Genomic DNA, 27,972 nt, shown 5'->3' with positions numbered 1-27,972 from the left:
GGAGTATGTTTTATCTATGGTACTATTAACATCATCCACGCTCTTTACCCATCTAAAAGCAACATAAAGTTAACCATGGGTAAACACTGAGATTTTCAAATTAATGCCAACTTTTGTGAAGGTTCGGCCTTCCGCCACAATTTCACCAAATCAAATTGCGCAATGCACTACAATGAATGCACCCATAGTTCATTGGCCCTACGCTGTGTAATGCAATCTCACATAAAAGTGGTAATCTATACACAGGAATAACTTCATGGTTATCCGATGCTCATTTATTCTTCTTCCATTAATATCGTGCCAAATCTGGCGCCTCTAGTTCTCATTTCGAGGAACAATACCTCTGAGTGGTAGTCTTCTGACATTATACATTGTTACCGTGCAAGCCATTTAAGTTTACAGTTTTTAAGTTTTGTGGTTATATTTTTTCAATTTATATAATCACAGCTGTGTTTGCACTAAATAAAAATACATAAAATTAGATTCCCATGCTATTTAAATGTGAATTGTTTTTATTCCGTAACAACCTTTTTGTGCATAATTAAGAAAAATGAATAATTTTTCCCAAAATTTCATGCCCAGACCTTTAAAATGAGACCTCTTCCAGCTTTCTACCGCCTCCCGTTCGCTCACAATTTCATTGTAAAATTTTGGGCTTACGGAATTAGATATATAGATACTAAGCTATCAATATTTTACTAAAAATACACTTTATTAGTTTCCTAGTAGCAACAAACCTAGGTACACATTAAACCTAATGATTTTAAATATATTTAATTAAAAATTAATTCAGACAAGTATTTTTATATTGGTTCCTAGAGGTGGTGGGGTTGTCGAAAACTCAACCAAAAATAATGTACAGACTTCTCTATTTTTACCCCAAACTGTGTAAATGAAACATGTGATTGGAATTTGTTTAGATTTTCTATTTATATTTTGATGTTATTTTGTCACTAGCATGGTAACCCATAAGACCCATGTTAATATTTTTGAAATTTCACATTCATTATTGTGCTTATTTTTTAGCCTATTTTAATTTATAAAGGGATTCTGCACATCTACAGGTAAATATCTTTCATTTGGTACCAACGGCGTGTAATTCGGTCAAAAGTTCTGCAAAAGTTTTTTTGTATATAAGATCAGGTAAAATTAAGTGTTTCCCGACTAACTTTGCCTTATCTTATCACCAAAAACGTTATATTTCAGTTATCTTCTGTCCGATCTTTATTATCTTGGTATTGTTTGATAGGGGATTGAAAATGCTAAAAATAAGTATTCTTGACATTTGAAACTGTTGTAAAAAAATTAATCAGCAACACTAAACCCTTCAAAGCATTATCCTGAAATAAAACTAATGGCCGAAGGCCTAAAATTAAATGTAATTATAATTCGTCACTCCGCTGGTTCATAAGCTTTGAAATGACACCTCAATCTTATTTAAATCGTGGGATGAGTGAAAAGGGACGTTACATAGAAACCCCTTGTTGCATTAAGTATATTAGATAGTTAGATGTTTTACCTTTGGTACAGGACTGATATTTAGTTGTACTGGGTGCTATGCTATACTCGATTTCGAGCCACAATATTTCGTGTCGAAGACTTCAAGGAGCACGCAGTAATGTTGAATAGCAAGCAGCGAACCAGTTTGGTCCGAGAAACCAAGCATTTCGTAATTCTCTTACAAATAAAAATCTACGGAGTCGTCTGCTACGATGTTGAAACAATCTCCTTAAATCTAAACTTTGCTGAACCCAGTAAGTACTCCCTTTGAACAATGAATGCAGATCTTTGGAGGTAAAATCTGTGTCCAAAACACAAGTTAGTGTTTGATATGTACCTATGATAGTGTAGAGCTTTTGCTCTCTCTTTTCCAAACAGTATTTGTACAGACTCGAGCGCCCCTGTCGGCGTTTAAGTTGTTTACACAAACTATCAACTTTTTGCATTGTGCCAAAACAAAAAGCATAGTTCCTAATGTAGTTTCCATGTCATAAGAGATTAAATTTGCGAGCTTTGCGTAAACAATGTCTTCGAAATGCGAGGTTTTAGTACTTCCTAGTTGGAGTTTGTTTGCAAGGTTAAATATTTGAAAATACTTAACATTTGTTTATCTTAACTAATGGCAATCAACTGTTCTTGAGGAAACTGTTGTTCAAAATCGGACATAATATAATCCTTCGAGCATAACGATTTGGCTACATAACTACTAACAGGTACAACGAAAAATATTTGCCAGACAAGTTAGAAAATGTGTATCACGTTGAATGTTGTATTCCACTTTCCGTTGGATTGGAAATGTGTCTTTGTATGACAGAGCATTTCTAATGTCAAGTGTAAACAGTGACGAAGGTTTAACAGTCGCTGTTTTGTTCCTTATTCGCTGAATGAACTCAGTCAATATCATTATCGTTTGGTAGCAAAAAACTGAAAATGTTAAACCACAACATTTAAATTTACGCTAATTAACACGTCAAAAGAACATAGAAAGCTGGAAGTATGCTGGGCGAAAGTCGGGTAGAATTGACCGGATTGCTGAAGGATGTCCGAACCATTTCTTCGGGGCGGAGTCGCGGTTCAAGTATGAAATATTGTAATGTTTCCGGTTGTTTCACGAGTTATTAGTTACCGATAAGTCGTTTCCGATTTATCGATAGTCGCTAGATAACAGATTCGTCGAATTGGGAAAATTTCCACCATCTTTCTATCCCCTTTCTATTTTTAGTAAATTAAATGCACAAATCAAATGAGTATGTGTACGTTTTCGTGATAAGACAACTTTTGATAGGTCTAAACATAAACTCTAGATTGTTTGACCTATTGGTGAAAAAGGTCAGTCAGGAAACATGTCAAATTGCAAATTGTAATGTATCGGATACACGAAAATGCGTAATTCTGATTGTTAAGACGAGGATGTAACTGAAGTGTATTTCAACCCAAATAAGAATGAAACTTTGTATTTTATACTCAATTTTTATTTAGATCTCCCTTGATCAAAACCATTTGAGAGTTGGGTTTCATTTTGAAGCAGTTAAAACCTCTAATACCCACGTCTATATCGCACAGAAGATGCACTCAAACAATTTTTGAATGGAAATATACATGTTCTATAAGCACTAAATGTGGTAAAAATGTCAAAGGATAAAAATTATCAAGAAACCTCTTCACCGTGCATTACCTTCTCCGCTCGTTAGAATTGACTGTTCAAGCCTCTGGATGTTTTTTAAAGGAGTAACGTGTTTTGCATTTCTGACCATCTAGCTCCCAGAAAATGGGCAATCAAAGTGGGTTTTAGAGAGATGTGCTACTCGTGTGCAGATAGCTATCATAAAGCTTTTGCCATCTAAAGCTATGAACGTAATCGTAAATACAAGTCTGAATCCATTTTTCAATTAAAAAAAAAAAAATCATTTTGTTGCATTCTTCCTATTTGAAGATGAATACTATACACTGCATGCATCATTAGTATTTACAGTTCTCGAATGTTAGATTTCAAACGTAGGTCTCATCGACTTGTTGCCCATCATTTTACATTACTCAGCTTGTTCCACGCAAGGGCAGCAACGAGGAATTGGGGATTTTGACTGACCATAGTGACCAATCATGCAAATCAAAGGACTGGCAGCGACTGGCGACTTGGCGAGTGTAGAAAGTGTTGCGCAATCGAGGGGAAAGTGAAGGTATGCACTTCCTCCACATGGACCAAACGTTCCGCCGAGCTGCACTGTCCGCTACTAGGCTACATGGCAATGGGTTAGTGTTACACAACTGTCAGATCAACACTACTGTGTACCTCACTGTCCGCTACTAGGCTACATGGCAACGGGTTAGTGTTACACAACTGTCAGATCAACACTACTGTGTACCTCACTGTCCACTACTAGGATACATGGCAATGGGTTACTGTCACACACCTCAACCTCACTGTCCACTACTAGGACACATGGCAATGGGTTACTGTCACACAACTCAACCTCACTGCCCGCAACTAGGCTACATGGCAATGGGTTACTGTCACACACCTCAACTTCACTGCCACTACTAGGCTACATGGCAATGGGTTACTGTCACCTCAACCTCTCTGTCCGTTACTAGGCTGCATGGCAATGGCAATGGGTTACTGTCACACACCTCAAGCTCACTGCCACTACTAGGCTACATGGCAATGGGTTACTGTCACACACCTCAACTTCACTGCCGCTACTAGGCTACATGGCAACGGGTTAGTGTTACACAACTGTCAGATCAACACTACTATGTACCTCACTGTCCACTACTAGGCTACATGGCAACGGGTTAGTGTTACGCAAGTGTCAGATCAACACTGCTGTGTACCTCACTGTCCGCTACTAGGCTACATGGCAATGGGTTACTGTCACACACCTCAACCTCACTGTCCGCAACTAGGCTACATGGCAATAGGTTAGTGTTACACAACTGTCAGATCAACACTGCTGTGTACCTCACTGTCCGCTACTAGGCTACATGGCAATGGGTTACTGTCACACACCTCAACCTCACTGCCGCTACTAGGCTACATGGCAATGGGTTACTGCACAGCCACACACCTCAACATCTCTGTCCGCTACTAGGCTACATGGCAACGGGTTAGTGTTACGCAACTTTCAGATCAACACTGCTGTGTACCTCACTGTCCGCTACTAGACTACATGGCAACGGGTTAGTGTCACACAACTGTCAGATCAACACTACTGTGTACCTCACTGTCCACTACTAGGATACATGGCAATGGGTTACTGTCACACACCTCAACCTCACTGTCCACTACTAGGACACATGGCAATGGGTTACTGTCACACAACTCAACCTCACTGCCCGCAACTAGGCTACATGGCAATGGGTTACTGTCACACAGCTCAACCTCACTGCCGCTACTAGGCTACATGGCAATGGGTTACTGTCACACACCTCAACTTCACTGCCACTACTAGGCTACATGGCAATGGGTTACTGTCACCTCAACCTCTCTGTCCGTTACTAGGCTGCATGGCAATGGCAATGGGTTACTGTCACACACCTCAAGCTCACTGCCGCTACTAGGCTACATGGCAATGGGTTACTGTCACACACCTCAACTTCACTGCCGCTACTAGGCTACATGGCAACGGGTTAGTGTTACACAACTGTCAGATCAACACTACTATGTACCTCACTGTCCGCTACTAGGCTACATGGCAACGGGTTAGTGTTACGCAACTGTCAGATCAACACTGCTGTGTACCTCACTGTCCGGTACTAGGCTACATGGCAATGGGTTACTGTCACACACCTCAACCTCACTGTCCGCAACTAGGCTACATGGCAATAGGTTAGTGTTACACAACTGTCAGATCAACACTGCTGTGTACCTCACTGTCCGCTACTAGGCTACATGGCAATGGGTTACTGTCACACACCTCAACCTCACTGCCGCTACTAGGCTACATGGCAATGGGTTACTGCACAGCCACACACCTCAACATCTCTGTCCGCTACTAGGCTACATGGCAATGGGTTAGTGTTACACGACTGACAGATCAACACTACTGTGTACTCACTGTCTCCTACTTGGCTACACATGGAAATGGGTCAGTGTTACTTTACCTCACTTTTCTAAGAAATTAAAATTTTAAATTGAGAATTCCGCTAAAAACCTTTCAAACTGACTTTGCAGTTCTCCTCGACCTGGCGCTTCAGGAGACTCGCGTCCTCGTACCCATTGGTGAATGTGAATGTGATCATAAAGGCTCAGTTAGCTCCGCACTCTGCCCTTGCAATCAGCGAGCACAATACATCCATTGTACAAGTACAAGTGTAAACAGCACTAAACAATAGGTTCTTGAATAATTAATGAAATTACTTCTGCATTACATTGCATTCCTTTCCTATCTCACTTCTTCTATCACAACCAACTATAAAATCCTTTGGTTTCCAAATATAGTCGGTTTCTCCATTGGATCAAGTGACCATTTCCTTATTTCTTCATATCTCCGTCACTCCGTCTGGTTAGATTACGTTCATGCTTCCATCCAGGGGTGCCCACAAGGGGGGGCCGTGACGCAGACTGCGTCATTGAAATTCTTGGGGGGGGGCTCAAAAAATTCAAATGGGGGGGGGCTAAAGTTAATTGCAACAGTGTTCAATGTGACGACAATCCAAAATACATTACGAAGTCGCCAGATAGAAAGTGGATTAATTAATGACAATAGTTATATTATTGAATTAAATGAGTTAAAATAGGATTTTAGGATGGTTTAGGATTCGTGTAGAAAGTTATTATTTAAGATTAGCAAGACGTGAGATCTAAGAGGGAGCGCACGGGATGGCTCAACTGCTGTGATAGATAAAGATAACGCGTGGTACAGACACGTCCAGCTACACCGCGACTTAGCACAGCAGAACGCTTTGTTGACATAAAGCTCGTTAAAATACAATCAAGTAGCAAGTAGAATAGGCTACAATACTTTACACTATTGTGTAGATACTCGATTACCTGAGTTAATAGTGAGAGGGGGGGGGGGAATGAAAAATACGGTTAATCCAATATAGTATAAAAACAGATGACAAACTCATTAAAACACTGGAAACAGCCATTAACGTCACGATTTACATTTTTATAAACGAAATTCAATATTGCACAATCATTATTATTGTAAATTTCAAATCATTTATCTTTGTTCAGTTGTACAAACGGCAGCGTTTAAAATTGTAGCTAACTCAAACTCAACTAATCACTAGCCAAACATTGCATTGCTATAAATAACGTAAATATTAAAGGAACCTTTAGAAAGTGTTATAAGGTACTGCTCATGATAGACAGAGGCTACCGATAGGTGCTGTATCACAGCATAGGAATTGATAGATAAGTTATAAAAAAGTGTAAATTATATTTAGAGATAATTAAAACACTCTTAAAAAAGAATGTAACGAGAACAATATTGTTATTCTCTTTCTTTGTTCTTCTGTTCTTTAATAGGTTTCTCTTCAATTCATACACAAATTCAACAAGTTGCCATATTTAGGCCTACTCATTGGCCAATCACAGCCTTACTAAAGTTACCATGGTTATCACTCAATCACAGTGTACTAAGCATTATATCGTCATCATTCCCGAGCTGTTTGGACCTGAAATCTGTTGTAACATAGTGCACAGCAGACAGAAGTGTATAACGGAGCAGACGATTGTTGGCGCAAGCGTTGTTTCCATTTCATTTTCATCAAAGGAGCTGTGATGTTTTTAAAGGGAAGGAGATGGGATCGTTATATCGAGAAAGACGCTGACAATTCGTTAAGCAGAGGTTACGAACGCTATATAGATATTCTGGCAATAAAAAAATCCTTTAATTGAGGTGACTTATAATACTCTAATTTTATTTATATAGGAAGATAAGTTTCCAGTCCTGTACAACACTGATTCACGGTCTTTTCCCTGTAATCAAAATTCAAGTACAACTTGATACACACAGAATCTCCGGTTCCCGACCTGGATGATGGCTAGTTATTTAATTTAATTTACAGTTACATATTAGTACTCGTGATAAATCAAACCCGTTATGTAAGCCAAAGCCACACGGTTATTAATCTCACTTGGTTTTGGATTTGCTTACAAACGTGATCGGAAATGGTTAGGGCCTACACAGTATTCTTAAAGAACATTTATGTAAAAATATCAGTGACAGCTAGGAAAAGGAATCTTCATCAAAACAGCTGTTCGTAATTTCATATATGACGTGTTATCTTAACAGATTATTAGCATTTCATAAATTAATGACGTATGTAGTAAACATGGAGAAAATAAACTAGAAAAATCACACAAAATTGTGTTTTTGATCGTCCGTTATTTTATTTCCAAAATAGTGAGGCCATATTTTAATGGCTATAAGGACTCTCTCGCCAATCCTGTGGATACAATTAAACCATTAGAATCATAATCGGTACTCTAGTTTTCTTTAGAGTAGGCCATGAGTAGGCTGCATAAAATGCCTTCTGGGCCGTGACAGACGGACATAAATTGAGATAAGACATGTTTCAACTTCTTCAATGTATAAAACATAAATAACCCAAAATATGTATAATTCTGAGCAATGTACAGACAAAACTATAACTTTATTGATATAGATTACCTGGGTTTGAATTTTAAATATCTAAAAAAATTTTAAAACTTCTTTTATAGTTTTACAAATAGTGCTGGGCGGGGGAATAATGTTTCTCATTTGTTGTGTACATTATTTATGGGGGGGGGCTGTTGCTCAATTGGGGGGGGGGGGTGCGTCATGAGTCTAGGGGGGGATGGGCACCCCTGCGTTCCATCACAAATCGAAGAATGCCTCAACTGAGTAAAATATCAGCACGAGTCTTTACGCTTCAGGCGGAATAAGTTAGCGATTCGTCACATACACGTTGGCGATGTGATGGAATATCAGTAGGTAGTGTTGGGTTACAGGCCAGCTATTGCGAAAAGTTTTGGTGTAGCATTCCTCTGGGATGTTGACCAACTCGTACCCCCTCCTTAAAACTCCCTCATTCTTTCAGGTATGTATTCATCCAGCGAAATTCTGCACCCAACTCTAAACCAACTTCTTCAGCTATGAATATAATTTTAGCGAGCGAGAATAGTTGCAATAACTCTTGTAGCTATGGGAAATTAGCTAGATCCGATTACTATGTAGTATCGTTATTTGAAATGTTGTGCGACTTGGACTTTCAAATCCAATAAATAAAGAATGATTGTGGAATGTGCGAAATTATTTATGTAGCTCTGTTATTGGCATAGATTTTCCGTTTCTAGGAGCAGGATAGGTTATTTCGCAATAACAAAGATCAATTTCGTTCAGTTTCTCCTTCTTTCTACCCATACAATTTTGCACTTTTCTAAGAATAAAATGCTAGCACACCATCGAAAAGATTTCAAGAAGATTTGAAAACAACGTGATGTTGGATTCAAACCATTCTTCGACATACAAGTTTCAGCTTTCTCCTGCCAAAATCTAAATCACGACCCTGTCGATCGAAGAAAGAATTTCGTGGAACTTATGTTTTTACATTCAGGGCCCAAAATTGTTGTTTTGCTTCCTGTTACACAAATTTCACAATGACCGGACTCAAAACTCTTCTCGGAACAGTCATTTGAAGCTGAATGCGAGTATAAATTGAATGAGACAACCAGTGTAAGTTTTTTTTTACTGAGATCAGCTGTTTCTTGAGCATGCACAGTTTTGTACCTGAAATAAGGCGTTTACAAGTGTATGCTCACCTCAACGCCTTGTGCTCTCCTCTTGCTTTGTTATTAGTTGCGTTCATTGTGCAAAACAGTTGGACGAATCTGATTACAATGTGAAGATGAAATAAACGACAACGGTATCAGCATTCTGACACATACTTTCTCCCATAAGCTTGTCAACAACCTTTTTCATGCGCAAAGCGGTAAGCGGTGAGAGCAAATATTTATTTTGACCGTTCATTTTCTTCAAGAATTATCCGCTGAAGACCTCAACAGTGTTACATACCGGTCCATGTTGTGAAACGAGGTGAAGGTCCACAGACCGTTGCCGGTTGGGGTCAACAATTGTAAGAATTTATTGGGAGGCCTAAGGGCCGCACCAGTCTTAGTAATCTGGAACTTGACAACTATAGGACACTCCACACAGGTGCTTATCAACGTTAACAAAAGGTGAAAAGAGCAGGTGTGTAGCGTGAATATGCCTAGAAGTTGTGAGAAAATTTGTTCATTAGGTTAGGTTAGAATATGGTGGGTTGGTTAGTTTAGGATGTGTAAAAGGTGGTAGGTTAGGTTTAGGACATAGGTAGAGTTCGTGCGTTTCTTCGTGAAGCCTATCTTCCTCGCCTCCATCCATGGGCGATGGGCACATTGATGGAGCGCCGTCAACGATTGCCCTCTCTCTGAACGGCTTGTGCCTTGGGGCCCATCAAACTATCCCTTCAAATATTTGAATAGACCTTCACTCACACAACTCACATGTTTCACAGTCTACACAATTGTCTGTCCTTCCCTCGGGCGTCTGCGAGCAAAGAAAGTATATTCAACTTTCACACGACCGGACTACGGGCTACAGGCCGCGTAAGCTGCATTCCTCGTATGTGAACTTTGGACGAGTCCCGACATAACTTCCCGTATGTAACCGCGCGGTCGTGGGCGAGCAAAAACATGTCCGAGCTTGCATAACCACCTTGCCCCACTTGCGGCAGGAATGTGGACTGATTTCGGCCAAGTGTGTTATTTTTGTAATTACATAAACAAATAAGGATAAATGTGGATGCTGGATTAATAACATACATACTCAGGAAGCAATTGAATAATCTTTACCTGTATGGACGGTGGATTTGTAGTAAAATTTTTAGGTAAAGCTGATTTGGCGTCATGTTTCCAACTCTTGGTGTGCTCTGTTGAAGGTCGTTTTTGTTTTTGCGAGGTTTCAAATTGAGTAGGAAAAAGCTCCACTGAATCGATCGAAGTATCTGTTCCGTTTATTTTACTGCCTATGGTTGGCGATTGAGAAAAAATCACCGATCAACGTGGTGTCTGGTGATGGCCCAAGTATTTTAGGCGACACCGTTTCTCTTTCACATGAACCACTTGATACATTTTTTAAGAGGTTGGCAGAGGTGGACCTTGCATTTGCTCATCCACATGGGCTATGAACCTGTAAGTGGAAAGTATCCAGCAAAGCAAGAGGTGAGCCGGTATAGTACAAGGGTGAACTGTACTGATAAAAAGTAGTGACCTGGGTCCGAACCCACAACATCGCTGCCCTGGGCCTAAAGACCGTACCGGTGCGGTAACGCTACCGACTCGCCTAGCATTAAACAACCTAAATTAACTTCACATTAAGTTTAATATGAAAACTTCGTTTTCCCAAACGATTATTTAAAAGTTAAATGGTAGCGTCTACTACGTACGTTTATGTCTGCAATCAATAGACCTGGTGAAGTGTTGATTGTGTAATTAAATTGGCATAATACCAGTAAAGCCACGAAGTGATGTCATCTCGGTCAAATGATGAAAGTACGTTCACCAACGCTGATTGGACCATCTAGGATAATGACAGATGATCACTATTACTTCTTTTACTCAGAGCCTGTTCAACCAATCGTTTTGGTGAGCGTCTTTTAATATTTTGTTGTAGATCATTCATACGCTTTTAAGGGAAAGTGGCCCAAACCCCAGTATTTTTTCGATTTTCTTGGTACCAAACCCGATCAAGATTCGTCCTGTTCAATCAGATCCCGATCGGTTTGTATCGTTGGAGCATCTAAATAGATGAAGGTGATAGCTTGAAGGATTGATCGTGAAGTCAATTTATAGTAGTTGACTTGTTGTGGTCCTTATTTTGGATAGATGGCCAGCTCTATATCAATCACTTGGTATCATTGTCAGGTATGACAAGAAATTCTGCATACATATGTTTAGATTAGCTCGTGGTGTTTAGTAATATTCTAAAACCAGTGGTTAGTATGATAATTTATTCAGTTTGGATCAATGGAAGTGCATTCTGTATCACCATTATTCAGACTTTGTTTTTCAGAACTAATGAGGCTTGATTAACAGGATTTGACACATTAAACTAGGGTGGTCTGCCGTTACACTTTAGACGCATAAATGAGCGAAGCATTATTGAAAGATTGTCAATGGCTAAAGCAGCTAACAACCTACAATATGTTCCCTTTCAACAGTGTTCCGATCGGCCACATTAGTCTCTGAACGTGATCCCTTTGACGAGACTGCGCAATCATAGGCACCGATGTTTCTTCAACTTGGTCTTCTTCGATTTCATCAGGACTTTCTTGGTTTTCACGAACACACGGTACTCTCATGTGAACAAAATCATTGACTGGTAGTTGGTGTAGCGCTTCATCACTAATGGTTATGTCAAAATAGAATGGGTTATTTGCCTTCAGCCAAATAAGTGCTTGCTGTAGTTTTTCACGTCGAACTTTGAAATCGATATGGCCAAAGACGCCTTGACGTTGGACAATGATGGCTTTTAAGTTTTCGGGCAGTGTAGGTAAGACCAAGACAGATGTTATTTCATTAATATCTTGCTCAACATTAATGATCTTACCTTTGTAGTGAAACTGGCCATCCTGACCATTTGCTTGTACCATAGATAAATCATACTTACTTTGTAAATGTGCATAGCGGGATGTACTCGTGCAATCAACATTTTTCAAAACAAATATAGCAAAACTGTTACTTCCATTGATAAACTGTTACATTCCAACTTTAACACTAGAGTCTAAACCTTCGCTAAATCATCACGATGTTGTCCCCTGGCACTGCGGAGTGGGGGAAGCAAAGCATTCTATTGGCTGAGGGAACACCATTACCGCAACGATACGGTTTGTTTGTAGACACCGGCCTCGGTGGTCTAATGGATAACGTGCCGGGCTGAGGATCTGAAGGTACCAGGTTCGAATCCTCTCGGTACCACTAACTTTTTGTCTAAGATTTTTGCATTATCAGCAAGTTTGGTTAGTTTGGTTAGGTTATGACAGTTTAATTTGTTAACTAAAGCATTATAAAATTCAATTTGAGCTATTATAATTTTAGAACTATTTTTTTCTATTAGTAAACCTTGTTCGATTTTTCATTATCAGCAAGTTTGGTTGGTTTGGTTAGGTTATGACAGTTTAATTTTATAATGAATAAATTCTAAAATTGAATTCAAGGCATTTATAATTTTATTTTATGAACAGAACTATTTTTTCGATTAGTAAACCTTCATTCGATTATTATTTTAACTATTTTTTTATATAATCTGCATGTTTGGTTGGTTAGGTTAGTTTATGACAGTTTAATTTTATAAATATTCATTTTTTAACTTATTGAAAAACTGCAGCATAAGGTATATGATATGCATGTAAAACAACGCGGGCTTTTTTGGACGCCGTCTAGAGGGGAGGTGGAGGGAGAATAATTTCCCCCACTCCACTCCGCAGCGCCAGGGGACAACATCGTGATGATTTAGCGAAGGTTTAGACTCCAGTAACTTTAACTTAGGATGAAAGTAAACATTGAAATGTAAACAAAACAGTTACAAACAATTAACATATGTTTATCTTATTTAAATGAAACGAGATAAACCCATATGTCATAAACCCAATCTAATTTTTCTTTCAACTAACATTAAAATAACAAGCGAAATTGCGTGACCCGTAAAATAAAATCCAGAAGGAAATTTGCAAATATTTTTTACCTAAACAATGCGCGAAGTATTCTTTAGCTGTTGGCCAAATTTCATATCAATTGGTCAAGCCATTACATTCTGATGCTCTTACAAAGAAGTTACAAAGTGAGGGAAAGTGAGCTTCGCTCAATTATTCGAATTTCTCTTGAGACCAACTATTTTAAAATGCATACAGTCTAACATCAGGATCAATACCTCAAAAGTCATAACAAGAAACTTATCACCAAATTAGTGGGTATCTAACAAGATACCCTTGATATTCAAATCAGTTTAGAGTTCTTCTTGGCACGCATACTACATCTCCATACCACTTCCACATAACTTTGTAGAAGCACAACTTCTCTCAAATCAAAGTCATTGCAAAAGTGAATGTTGAAGGTAATCTGCTTAGCCTCACGTAGCATCCCAGTCGCTTCTTAGGGTTACCTAACATAATTGACTGGGAGAACGGACGTACTCTTGACCATCGTCAGGCCCAAGGGGGCGTGTCCCGACGGTTATGCAGCCACGGGGGCGTCCATGGTACCAGGAAGTAGAGGACATCGGTTCCGGACCGGGAGGTACGGTTCGCATCTAGGTCGACAGTTTTTGCAGAGTGTCTGCACTATGACGTGACGTCTACGGCGAGGAAACGTTATGGTTGAATTATGCTTGAATCGAGGTTGTTAAACTAAAACACGAGTAGGGACTTACGGGGGGTAAGTTGTAACAGTTTTAGTGTTTATTTCGTCATTGATCTGATTTGTTCTTCAATACCTATTCAAAAATCTAATACGAGTTTATTGTGCCCGAAGCCCATTCTGCATTTTCCAAGTGGTCTAATCATAGAGATATCTGGGTTTAGATGCCATTGTGAATTTGATCCCACCAAAATTTCAAACAGATCGAATACGTGGTCAGTAATGGCAATGATTAATATTTTACGGGTAAATTTCAAAAGAAGAAGATAAAAGCGCAATCTATTCTTGAAGTCAGAAGGAAGAATATTTTATGTTTTATGTTTCAAATTGGTCGTGCAAAGATGCAAACACAGCTATTAAAAAACTTTATTGCAGCGATGAAATGCATTGGACTAGTAATTCAAATAAAGAGACAAACAGTGCATGAGGCTTATAACGTAGTGGAACGATAGTACGGGAATTCCATACAGGAACTGCCTGACTAAAATAATTAATTAGTGTGACTATTTCAATATCAACTTCGCATTGCTGACAAGTAGCCTATTGAATTCCTATCTTATAAAAACTAGTGGTAGATATCGTGTTAGGTAAAAAATAACTTAATGCTGATAAATTCAGCAACCATCTAGACAACTCTCATGCTTAACCACCCTTTTTTTAAATCCTGGTGAATTTTTCTCTTTATGAGTTATTGTGCAGAGCAATAACCAAATTCGCTGCATGAACTGTGAAATTGTATTTCAGCTTTGTAGGGGGTAAAGAATTGGACTTTTGGAACGCTATAAAGCTTCAACCCTCATTCAAAACACCTATTTAAAAATTGGCTGATAAAATTCTATACTCGCCTTTGCACTGGTTTGAACTAACGTAGGATCTCAAAATAAAATCCAGCATCATAGTATAAAACAATAGAAAAGACTTTCGTCATCAAACGTGAAGAATTGGTCTATAATCTCCCTCTTCATATTCATGCCATATTCCCCTTGATAATATTTTAAGCACGGGGTTATTTTGGAACATTGTGAAACTATTCATTCGTCTACCAAACTTCTTCCTACCTTTTATCTTGCAAATTCCTCCCAAGTATAATTAAGGGGATTGTCTAGACCCGTGGCTAATCTTGATTGTATTCAACGCAGACCCAAAGGAACGTAACTATCTGACAACGTCGTTGAATTCAGAGTAGGCCAACTATGTCAAGGCAACAGCACTTCTTTTGGACGTCAATTGAAAACAAGTTGGGAAATAAACTTTGTCCAAGCTCTTGTTTTAACTCCGAGGTATGCAAGTTTACTTTCAGTCCAGTTCTTTGTTATCAATGTTCTAGAAGCAGAAGCAATGTTCTTTGCGAGAAACATCACAAATTATTTTTTCCTACAGTTACCTGACAAAGTGGGCTTCCTTGCGATGATTATAGCTAATTGCTGCATTAACTAACTTACTTTTCCACACTCATTTAATTTTTTCCTACTCCAGTATTCCAACCAAACAAAAAAAGCGTGTTTTTATTAATCGCGTAATACGTGTATGCTTGAAAATAAGCTGGCAACACTTAAATATACTACGAATACAATCAACTGGTGCAGCGTTTCCCATTTCGTTAAATTAAACTAACCTAAAAACGCATTGTATGGTGTTTGAAAGACACATTATTTATATGTTTTATTGTAACTGTAGGAAAAATATAATGTGTAACGCGAGTGCAAAGTTCCTTCGCGCACTGGTTAACACAAATGCTTTAACTCAATATCTGAAAACGCACAGATTTACCAGTAACCTCATGCTTCTGTACAAGAACGTTCGTTAACCTTCAGGTTTACAGTATTTACAATATTATGCCATTTTATCCAGTAACTATGTCAAGGTAACTGGATGTGTGAAATTTATTCTTGTTGTGTTCCATATTTTTGAAAGATTACAAATCCGCCACTTATTTGGCTTACTTGCCCCCAAGGCTCGTCATGCGGTATGGTAACTGCCCTACAGACACTTCTGGTCTTTTATTATGTCTACTTCAAGTCCCTTCGCATCTTTACCCACTCGGTCATTCCATTCAAATATTTTGTTCAATCGATGCCTTCCTTCAGGTTAGTGGTTAACATATCCTAATTATTATGGTTACATCTTTGCTATTTCTTCCTACACGATTTTACCACTTTTTAGCCTCCTTCTTACCACTCATCTGATCCTTTGCACACTTTTTATATTAACCTTTATTGTTGTTGCCTGAGTTCAGGTGTAAATATTTTTGTTTATGTAGACTAATGTGTTAGTGATAAGAAAATGAACCAACAAGCAGAAACCCCCTCCACACAAGGTGGCGAAATGCATAGTGACTAAGGCAATTACAACAAAGACAAAATATCCAATGTAATTCAATTTCTTGAAAATGGCATAGCAAACGCTTTATTGAGATCAGTAATGATGAGACGTTATTTTCTTCAGTATTTATTTTATTCAATTACAATTACAGCACTTCTTCCTTGATCGCAACTTATGTTCTGAAAATCCTCTCTAGGAAATTACATAAAATCTTATGTGAGTTCGGGAAGGAAGTACTGAAGAGTAACGACAGGAAGTTAGTAACCATTGTGTACAGCTGGTACACAAACACACAATCAAATAAACATACATTTACACACAAACACACACAACTCTCGCTACCCTCTGTGGAGGTTCTAGCCTTGAGCGTGGACGAGTGAAAGCTTTAAGCCCATGTGTTACCAATGAGCTGTGTGTACATGTGTGTGTATACTACGTGTGTGTGTGTTACATATGCATATCATGTGTCCTATGTCAACGGTGGCCCATCAACGGCAACTGCATGCTTGCATATTTAACCTCAATTGGATTTATGGATGTTCTCAAGGATTACATTTGGAAAGAGACACATTGCTTAAAGTTTAAAGTTTTTAGGTAGTCTAATTTTGCAAATTAAAGATACACAAAATGTTCAATTAGTATTTGTGCACTATTGGTACTTGCCACCCCTCCCGAACTTTTTGTGGCGTTTTTTCTCACCAGTGGATAGTTTTGACTGTTTGTTATTTTATATGTTAATGGTTGTTTATGCTGCATTATGTTTTAGCTATGAAGCTATCACAGGGTTAGTTGAGATCTTGCTTTCATCTACCCATTTTGGAATGACGTTTTCGCACTATTAGCGGTCGCAATTTTGTCTGACGTGCTTAAATTGAATAACTTCCCCTGTATCTTAGATATTTGCTAGTAAAACTAAAAAAAACGTAACTTTCAATTTTCAACTTCAGTTTTCAGTTTTATAAAAACATAAGCTTTACATGCTTCCCCTGTATCTTGTACAAGTTTGTTAGTAAAAACATGGAAAAACAAAAACAATATTTTAAAACTTTTACGTTAAAGGTTTGAGTTAAGGTCTAGAAAGAACCAGAATTATCTTCAATAACAATCAAATGAGTAAAGACAACAATTTTGTCATCCCTCTAATTTCTTTACAGCTATATTATTGGCTATAACCCATAGTGAATAGTCAATGATTATACTATTTTAGCAAATGGGTGTGAATTTTGTCAAAGACTTTGTCTTGGGGGAATTTAATATGAGAAATATATGATATCGTGAAAAGACAAGGGTTTTGCCTAATGTACATTTTATTTCATAGAAACCCTTACTGATAGCAGTATTAAATTGTCAATTATCAAAGTCAAATAAAAGAATAGTCAATTTCAGTACAACATTTCAATAACTATTTATTTACCCATTTAACAATATTAAAACATGTGATAATTAATTAATCTTCACAAACATATCATACAGCATAAATATAAAGATTAATCAACGGTCATACATATATATGAAATGAGTCATTAACATCTTTCCCCTCTTCAGGTAGAATGGCAATTTTTGTCATCGGACGCCAAAAAGTACCTTTTGGTGTTGTGATGTCAACAACTCTTACTTGTCCATCTCGACCGGGGTACAGGGCAGAAATTCTTCCAAGGGGCTAGGTGTTAAGTACACTGTCTTCGTCTACGATTATTGCCAAGTCGTTAACTTCAGGTGGAATAGTTCTTTTGTCTTCATCCATCCAGGCTTTCCAATTCAGACTAAGTTCAGGTGTCACAACATTATCCCAATCTAGTTTTGTTCTCCATATATCCTGAACCAGTAGTCTCCGTTTTACTGTGGTAGGGGCAATCAGACCTTGAGGATCGACAATTGACATAACTGCTTTAAGAATCACTCGTTTCGTCGGATACTCAGATTCGAGAAATTCAAGTTTTTCGACATTGCGATCGAACACAAAGCAGTCGGATTCAGCGTCCCACCATAATCCAAGTACTCGTTCTGTAGGAAGTCGAGTATCGGGCATCAAATGTTTGGCTTGGCTGGCTTTCAGGTTTTCAGGAATTTTCGAAAGTACTTGTTTTGAATTAGACATCCAGTTACAAATTTGGAATCCTTCAGCTCTATGTATCTCAATTATTTCTTGAACACGTCGTTTAGCTTCCTCTTCTGTGTTGGTCGAATCCAGCAGGACGTCCATATATTCTTCAGTCAGTATGCAATTACTAGCTTCAGGATACAAAGAGTGAAACTGTCTTGCATTGTGGTTTACAACAAACAGTGCAGAGCTTGATGAAAATGTTGCTCCGAAGGTCATCGCTTTCATTATGTAGGTATCTGGGGGTTTGGTTTTGTCTTTTCGCCACAGAAATCTGGTGGCAAATTGGCTGATTTGGAAAAAGAACTTTCTGAACGTGAAAAAGAAGAAGCCGAGGCCGTGGCTAAAATGAAGAGTGGCAAGGAAAACGTTGCATCGGAGGAGAAGAAAAAGAAGCAACTGGAGAAGAGTATAAAGGATGACGAGGCAGCGCTGAAGGAGAAAGAGAAGGTGTTGAGTAAAGCAGAGGATGTGTTCCAACGACTGAGACAAGCAGACGAGGAGGACAGCAAGGCTCTGGAGGCAGCTCAGCGCAAGTACCAGGCTGTCAGCTCTGGTCTGCTGTCATCAGACGACGGACAAGACGCTACACTGCAGGACCAGCTGATGAATGCTAAACAGGAGGTTAGCCGGCTGCAGACAGAGTCGATGCAATGTAACATGCAACTGGAACACAACAGAAATGAGCTGAAAACCAAACAGAAGAAGAACGCAGGAAAGAACCGATACATCATCAATGTTCTGTCTGTCGACCACCGTCTGTCTAGTAACAGTGATCTCATCGTACTTCTCATATCCGAGAGGAGACTTGCTAGTGTCTCGGTTGTCAAATGTGATGGTGACGGAAGCTTTTGTAACTCCGGCTTGCCCACTTTTGTACACCAACTCTTGTAGTGATCCAGCACGAACCCTTCCTCCTGCAGCAGACTCCAAAGCCATGGCAAACTTTGGATCCTTGACTTTAAACAGCTGACAAACCAGACCTTTGACTGCCGACCTGTCAAAGTTGGGCTTTGGGTTCTTGTAGTTGGATCTGAGAGAAGAGTTCCTAGCTTGGAACTGTTCAACTTTATCTCTCATCTTTCTTATGTCCGTATTTAGCTGACGTTTTCTGTCTTCCAAATCTTCTAGTTTTCCTTCCTCATAATTTACTTTGCCTAAATACCGCCTGAGGGACTCCAGTTCCTTGTCCATAGATTGCAGCTGTTTCTCATCCCTGGCATAGTCTGTCTCTCCTTGCTTCAAGTCCTTCTGTTTGATTTTCAGCTCATTTCTGTTGTGTTCCAGTTGCATGTTACATTGCATCGACTCTGTCTGCAGCCGGCTAACCTCCTGTTTAGCATTCAACAGCTGGTCCTGCAGTGTAGCGTCTTGTCCGTCGTCTGATGACAGCAGACCAGAGCTGACAACCTGGTACTTGCGCTGATCTGCCTCCAGAGCCTTGCTGTCCTCCTCGTCTGCTTGTCTCAGTCGTAGGAACACATCCTCTGCTTTACTCAACACCTTCTCTTTCTCCTTCAGCGCTGCCTCGTCATCCTTTATACTCTTCTCCAGTTGCTTCTTTTTCTTCTCCTCCGATGCAACGTTTTCCTTGCCACTCTTCATTTTAGCCATGGCCTTGGCTTCTTCTTTTTCACGTTCAGAAAGTTCTTTTTCCAAATCAGCCAATTTGCCACCAGATCCGCAGACTTGGCTACCATTTGCCGATAGTGATTTCATAGAAGCCCTTATTTCTAGCACGACTCAGCTCGTCTCTCAGTCGTTGTCGCTCCATTCCTTCTCCAGACGTTGTCGCTCCATTTCCTTCTCCAGACGTTGTCGCTCCATTTCCTTCTCCAGCTCCAGTCTTTGTAGCTCCATCTCCTTCTCCTCCGTCAGTCTTTGTCTTTCCAGCTCCTTTTCTTCATTTTCTCGTTCCAGTTTTTGTATTTCCTCCAACTTTTCAAGTTCTATTTCCATTTGTCTCCTGCTGATTGGTGTTGCTGATTTACTTTTTTATTTCCTTGAACTACTAGAAGTAATGCTGGTTTGTCTCAATGCTACTCCTTGAGTGTCATTGTTTCCATTATTCTCAGAAACATTCTTTGATAATTTGTCAGTATCATTATTTCCTTTCTGATCAGGGGTATACCTTTTTGGAGGTTTAACTTCCCTATTACTTTATCTGTAAGACATGGTTCTTTTTTAGTTTCAGCACCAATATTAAATTGTCAATTATCAAAGTCAAATAAAAGAATAGTCAATTCCAGTACAACATTTCAATAACTATTTATTTACCCATTTAACAATATTAAAACATGTGATAATTAATTAATCTTCACAAACAAATCATACAGCATAAAATTTTACCATATGACCATATGGACCACATATCAGTATGACCATTGATTAATCTTTATATTTAATATAAAGATTAATCAATGGTCATACATATATATGAAATTAGTCATTAACAAGCAGACTGAGTTTTCACCGCACCTTTTTTCCTCCACTCATTCTTTCGCTCTTTCCGTGTTAGGTTAGAACTAGTTTTAAATCTGAAATAACAACCATGAAGTTTTATTTTCAAGAACCCCAAATTATATTATTTCTGTGCAACACTAACAATTTTGTATGGTTTCCAATTTCTAAAAGGTATCAATTCACTGGATGATTGCAGAATCCCATCCTTGCTACTCAAACATACTCCCACACCACGTGAGTGAGTACCGTGGTGGCTAAGTATACACACTCTTTAGAAAGTCACTTAGGAGAGAGATACGAAATCAATACTAATCCCTGCAGCCATATTTCAACGTCTACTTCACCAGCTTAGTCCATTACGATGCTGAGTCTATCCTCATCCTTCTTCTTTTTTACACCGTAAATCAATTTTTTTCTTAACTAGCTTTCCTTCTCGTTTTTGTCGACCCTTTCTTACCTATCATCCTTCACTATATTTGTCACTCTTTAGCAACGGGTTATGATAATGACTACTTATTACTTTAATTTGTAAGAATTACTACAGTAAATAACTTTGGTGACGATAGTAAAGTATTTTCTTTGACTCGATAATGCTTCGAGTAGCGCAAGTTGACGTCACCTTTTATCGTTACCCCTGAAGCCTATTTTGTGGTCAATTCATATTAGTATCGTTTGAGTGCGCTGATGACGAATAAATGCTTATGTCCTTTTACGATAGTTTTTGAAATATCTGCGTATCCTTTCGTTACCAAAGAACGAGCAATATTTTACAGTTAAATTGTAATTATTTATAATACTCTTCTATTATTTTTTACTGCAACGATGGTTTAATAACAAGAAAAAAAATAGTAAACGACATCAATATATGAGGTAATATATATAATCTATGCTAATAATTTTATGGCTCAAATAAGACATATTCCATCTAACGTAATATTTTTGTTTCAGGCCTTTACTCTATGTGGCTGTGCAGTAGCTGGTCCTTACATTGGAAGGTGAGTTGTGAATTAAACTTATGAGGATAAAATGTTAATACATTTTTACGTTACAGTGCTTAAGTTATCTTGAATTTTTAAGATAAATGTTTTTTAATCAAAAGCAGTTTATACTAACTTCCTATGCTTTATATTATTTTGTCTGGTAAAAAATGTCGTCGTTTTGGAAGCGTAGCCCATAAATATTAAATAATGCTGATTGATCTATATTATATGAATACAACATGGTACCTCAGCCAAACAAAGCTGGTTTAAGACCTTCTTTACCACAGTAGTCACCACCATCGATGTATAATACCTCAGCTGATAAGAAATTTACTTTCATTCTTCTGCCAGAGTTTATTGTTGATGTTGGTAAGTACGTTTGATTCCGACTCGGATAAAAATCCGCTAACCCCCCTCCCCCCACTCTATTAGAGATCTGGAGTCTTTTCTTATCCACATTTTGGTCCAAAATGTTGGATTGTGCTAATTGTAATGGACAATTATTGTTGATACATCTTATTAACTTTGTTCTCTTGTGCCTTTATTTCTGGCTACAATAACCATTTGTTTTTATCTATTGAGTTCATTTGTGTTGCCAGGTTTGTACCTTACTACATTATAGTATTGATTTTGCATTGAAAGTTGACTTATCATATTGTAAAATGTGAGACATGTTTTATTGGGTAGTGTTTGGATGTTTATTGTTTACTGCAAATTTGATTTTTGATGTTTGTTGTTTTGATGTTGAATTGATGTTTGTTGTTTGGTAATGTTGGTAATGTTTAGAGTTCGCTGATATTGTATTTTTTGTTTTAGTGTAGAATTTGCATTTTAACAAATTTTTTATAGAGGGAATAAACTATTACCCTGGTAATTGTCTCGTGGTAAGACCTGAACCCGGGACCGATTTACTTTAAAGTTTTGATTTTACCAGAGGCCAAAAACACCATATGTTCAAATTCATACACAGGGTATACAACACTGTGCTACCATTGGTAACTCAGGAACTATTATATTTAGACAAAACTTTAACTACATTATTTTATCATGTCATTAAAAAATATCCATTCATTTTTTGATATATGTCCTAAATTTTCCAATATGGTTGCTAATTTTATAATTTCCAACGGTAAACATTGTATTTTATAATTGTTTAAGTATCAAAATACAATTCAAACGCTTTTATTCGCTTCATTTTATCTCTAAGCAACTTATTTATGACGTGTGTTACACCTTGGAAAAATGGCTTCCTGTAGCTCACAAACAAGTAAGTTTGGTGAGAAAGTGATAAGAATAATTAAGTCTTAAAATTGCATCTACAAAATATCATAAAATACTGGGTGTTCAAAAGAAATTTCGTATTAGCCGCCAATTTGAGCGGAATTTTTTTTAAAGGTGGGATTTTTATTGTGTATTATTCTACTTTATCCCAACGGGATACAGAAACCGGATTTCAGATCCCGAATCGTCGAGAAACTAGTCTTTTACCAACCAGTTTTAGAAAATAACCGCAATAATCCTTAAAAATCTCCATTTCCCTGCTATGTCTACGGTAAGCAGTTGTAGCAGTTCTTAAATACGTGTTACGCCGTGAAAGAGCTGCTCTATAGGCTACAAATTACGAAGTATTCAGCCGAGCTTTGGAGAGCTGGAGCAAATTTGCTGCATTGTAAAGCGAAAGCGACTTTCAGTGGAATGCATAATAGAACTAATGTTTAGGGGAGCTTCAAATTTGTCAAGCCTTCGAGCTTCGCCGTCATTGACTTTGGATACTGCAGTAGACGACCCACCTATGATTGATCAGCTGTTGGGGGGGTTTACTCAAAGAGTACACCTGTAGTTAAATTAACCTCTGATAGAGAGTGTCAATACTGGATTTTTTTCGCTTACCGGTTGTTAACGTACCTGATCTATTAGCCCAGTCACATTAGGTAAGAACCTAGACATGAAAGATGTAAAGCTGATTTTTTGCATGGTGATAGTATATAATGGGAAGGGTGTTTTCTGAAAGTTCCCCGAATTTCCCCCCCTTGCTTCCCCCTAAACCCCCCCACCCCCGAAACACCAGGTTAAATGTGTTGTGTTTTACTAAATCACCTATATCTTTTGATGTAAACGAGCCATAAGCATAATTGTTTTTTCTTTGAACTCCCCGTTAAATTTACTTTAATAAAATGACCTTACACGTAGCATTATCTCTATTGGGTGGGACTTTATATGTGATACAAGATAAATATTATTTTATTCAAAACGTGAAGTTGTAGATTAGGCCAAACGTCGGTTTTGCAGTAGGTAGTATGTCAATGTAACAACACTTTTTACCTATTTGATGAGCTTTCCAAAAATGTAAAAAAATATATATTTTAGTTTAAATTGTTACCGAATGAAGCCATTTAAATCCATGCTTCAAACCGCCACAAAGCGCACCATTCCAACTTGTCCAGTAAATATCTATTCTATATACAGGGTTAGTAAAAAGTGTGGAGACCCCCTATTAATTTTTTTAACGGCCCATACAAAAAAAAACTAAACTCGGCACACCTTTATGTCATGTTATGAAGTACTTTTTGGGAATAACCGCCACTTGGTGATCATCCCCAAAATGGGGGATTTTGGGGGAAACTCCAAAATTTCTAATTTTAAGCCCCATCGAGTGACCCCTCATTTTGAAGGTCCTGGTAAAAGAAAGCCAACAACGCAAATTAGAGGTATCTACCTCAATCCAGTAAAAAATGGCAGCCAATTGAAAATCTCAGAAGTTAAATTTAACTTACAGCTTTTCAAGTCTGGAGACCCCTGTAAATTTTGTAACGGCTCACACTAGGAAAACTAAACTCTACACACCTTTTTGGCATGTTATGAAGTACTTTTTAAGCCTAATAGCCACTTGGTTACCAATCCCAAAATGGGGGATTTTGGGTGAAACTCAAAAACTTTAAATGATAAGCCCCATCGAGTGACCCCTCATTTTGAAAATCATAATAAAAGAAAACTAACAACGCAAACTAGAGGTCTCTATCTTAACACAGTAAAATATGGCAGCCAATTAAATATTAAATTGCAAGTTATTTCAGATTTCAATCAGCTTCCATTTTTTACTGGATTGAGATAGAAACCTCTAGTTTGCGTTGTTAGTTTTCTTCGACCAGGACCTTCAAAATGAGGAGTTACTCAATGGGGCTTAACATTTAAAATGTTGTTTTTAAAGGGTTGTTTGAGTTTCCCCCAAAATCCCCCATTTTGGGGATGTACACCAAGTGGTGGTTATGTCCAAAAAGTACTTCATAACATGCCATAAAGGTGTGCCCAGTTTAGTTTTTCTATAATGGGCCGTTAAAAAAATAACAGGGGGTCTCCACACTTTTTACTAACCCTGTATAATTCAGTTTTAAAAATATTTGTACAACTAAATCTAGAGTTCTACTGGACCGATTTTATTAATTACAGTATTGTGTCGTCGGAAAGCTCAAATGTGTGTCATTTAAGTTTGAAAATAATTAAGAAAGTTTTTTTTGTTATGATTTATGGTGAAAAATATAAAAAAAATGTTTTCCATAAGAAATGCATTGAAAACTGTGTTTTTTACACGTTTTATTTGGGTGCGACTTGTGGCTACTTATTTTGAGTATTTCCAAAAATTATATGGTACCAATTTGTAGGAAATTTTATTCTCTTTCAGAATATCACCTTCCACTCTGGTGGATTTCCTCACAATTTAAAAGTTATTTGCTAAAAGGCTAAGCAACCTCTGAATTTATAGTAATGATAAAATACTGAGTAAGGGATATTTTCGTTAAACTTTGTACAACTAAATCTAGACTTCTACCAGACCGATTTTGTTAATTATTGGGTCATTGGAAAGCCTAATTCATTTAGATTTGCAAATTATTATGAAAGTGTGATTTTATCAAATATTTGTGGTGAAAGTTTCTTTTTTCAAGTTTCTGTTTTCAAGTTTCTATTTGTAGCCAGCTTTTGGCTGCCTTTATTAAGTATTTTCAAAAAATGCATAGTCTTGCATAGTAGTTTTTTTTAGTAATTTGTATTCTCTTTCAGAATATCACATCCACTTTGGTAGATTTTCCCCCCATTTAAAAGTTATTGGTAATAAGCTAAGTGATCTACAAATTTTAAGTGGTGAAAAAATACTAAATTGTTTTTTTTTTAACTTTGTACAACTAAATTGATTGTATAAATGATTGTATAAATTCACTCCCACCCTTCATTGACGAAGGAACAACTGACGATGATGAGGGAAAAGAAAGTTGATATGTACTGTATTGTTTATGTCTTACTTAAGTGTTTTTTTTAACTGTAGGCTAATTAAATAAACCTATTGAGCAAATATTTGCCTTTTCTTATAACTACCGATTACTTCATTTTTAATTCTTGTGAGTACTTATTTTCTTGCTAATTTTGTAATTGAGTGTTCTTATTTTGCTTGTTAAACATTCACACAGGGTATGTAAACAATAAATAAATAAAAAGTAATCATTTAGTAATATTTACTGAATAATTTGGAATGATGCACTAAGTGCACTAAGTGAAGCATGGATTTAAATAGCTTCATTCGGTAACAACTTAAATTAAAATATATATTGTTATACATTTTTGGAAAGCTCATAAAATAGGTAAAAAGTTTTGTTTCAAACACATTGACGTACGACCTACTGCAAAAACCGGGGTTTGACCTAATCTACAATTTTATGTAAAAAAAAAAGAATTTTTGGTTATATTACAGATATAAACCCACCCAATAGAGATAATGCTACATGTAAGGTTATTTTATTAAAGTAAATTTAACGGGGAGTTCAAAGAAAAAACAATTATGCTGATAGCTTGTTTACATCAAAAGATATAGGTGATTTAGTAAAACACTACACTTTCAACCTGGTGTTTTGGGGGAGGGGGGGTTTAAGGGGAAGCAAGGGGGGGAAATCCGGGGAACTTTCAGAAAACACCCTTCCTATCATACACTATCACCATGCAAAAAATCAGCTTTACATCTTTCATGTCTTTGTTGGCCTTGATTTTTTACTTAAGTTACTGGGCTATATCTGATCCACGGCTGTGGTTGGTGTCAAAATGCCAACAGTTAGATCTTTGAGAGTCGACACTAGAAATAATTGAAACGCAAGGAAGACGGAGCGAATTTTTGACTTTTTTACTTACCATTCGCAGGGGCGCTGGATCAGAAGCTTTAAAATAACACCTCAATTGTGAAAATTTATTAGGTGGGACAGCTCAAAGGGGTGTAAAGGAAAAAATACTCTTACTGTTATGTATATAGATAGATAAATACAATGTGTATTGATAAACAATTGATGTATTACTCAAATTTAGTGTTTAATACAAACATGTTTACAGCAGCTTAAAGTATCAGTGGCTAAATAAAATTAATGTTTTCGTAGGCATATTAAATGTATGTTACTACTTTAACTTGCTATTGGATCTTACTTATCCTAGAATTTTCGCCAGTCTTTTACTAATATAAACTCGTGTGTCACAACAAAGTTACGATTTCGAATTAAATTTCGAAGTGAAAATGTAAGTTTGACGAAAGATGTTTACAACACCAAAAGTAGAACACTTTCGCTAATAAAATAACTAATCGTTCCCAAACCTTTAATTTTACCGCCCAGATGCCGTACTGTATTATTGCGTAGAGAACTTAACTAAAAACGTGTTTCTGAATGTAAATAGATTAGCGATTAGCACTTTCGAGCAGTTTTTATTTTTGCGTCCTTTTTGTAAGTATATGCATTGTGCGTGAACTATTTGTTTCAGTAAATGTATTGGGACAACATTGTCGATGCAAATACAAATTGCAAACATTTTTAGTAGGAAACATGGATTTAAGTTTGTGATAATTGCAGAGGAAACTCCTCTTAAGGCTAAATAAAACTGGTACGTCAAGGACATTAAGTTTTATATGTTTCCATTAAAATCGTGATTTTCGAAGATTACGACTATATCCAAGATACCTTTAACAAAACTTTCATTGAATGATGTAACTACTATTCATAGTAAAGGGGAACAAAAAAAAAATCATCTGAACAACATCAGGCCATTAACTCTGTATTTTTCTCAGGTAAATACATTAATTGACGTTATTGCAGTAACCAACCAAAAGAATTACAATTGAAGCAAATACAATTTTAGCAGACAGGTTATGCATAAAATCAGGTAGTAGGTAATGTGGAGTAATTTTATCAGTATTTAAA

At 37.4% G+C, this 27,972-nt stretch overlaps 2 protein-coding genes across 5 annotated transcripts in view; one reads left to right on the top strand and one right to left on the bottom strand.

The window, feature by feature from the left end:
• The window catches only part of LOC128995024 (pancreatic triacylglycerol lipase-like), a 53,880-nt gene that overhangs the window by 4,611 nt on the left and 21,297 nt on the right, over nt 1-27,972 (top strand). For 3 of the 4 annotated variants that reach the window (XM_054419891.1, XM_054419892.1, XM_054419894.1), the window contains exon 3: nt 21,717-21,763. The gene's annotated coding sequence lies outside the window, so the exon portion shown is untranslated. Of the gene's footprint in view, nt 1-15,904; nt 15,970-21,716; nt 21,764-27,972 lie in introns of those variants that run through there. The other variant, XM_054419893.1, reaches the window with a different exon arrangement.
• LOC128995714 (structural maintenance of chromosomes protein 2-like) lies at nt 18,873-20,024 on the bottom strand. The gene has a single exon (XM_054420732.1). It carries the CDS (start codon nt 20,022-20,024, stop codon nt 18,873-18,875), a length of 1,152 nt encoding a protein of 383 aa, XP_054276707.1.

This window comes from Macrosteles quadrilineatus, unplaced genomic scaffold (assembly GCF_028750875.1).
Source record: "Macrosteles quadrilineatus isolate MER2022 unplaced genomic scaffold, UCM_ALF_1.0 Scaffold_5__1_contigs__length_97177068, whole genome shotgun sequence".
NCBI classification, from domain to species: Eukaryota; Metazoa; Arthropoda; class Insecta; order Hemiptera; family Cicadellidae; genus Macrosteles; species Macrosteles quadrilineatus.
Note: the sequence above shows the minus strand (reverse complement) of the source record. Positions and strands in the feature narration are given on the sequence as shown.

Excerpts from the sequence above, each read along its gene's own strand:
- LOC128995714 (XM_054420732.1), bottom strand. The coding sequence starts at position 20,024 with ATGAAATCACTATCGGCAAATGGTAGCCAAGTCTGCGGATCTGGTGGC.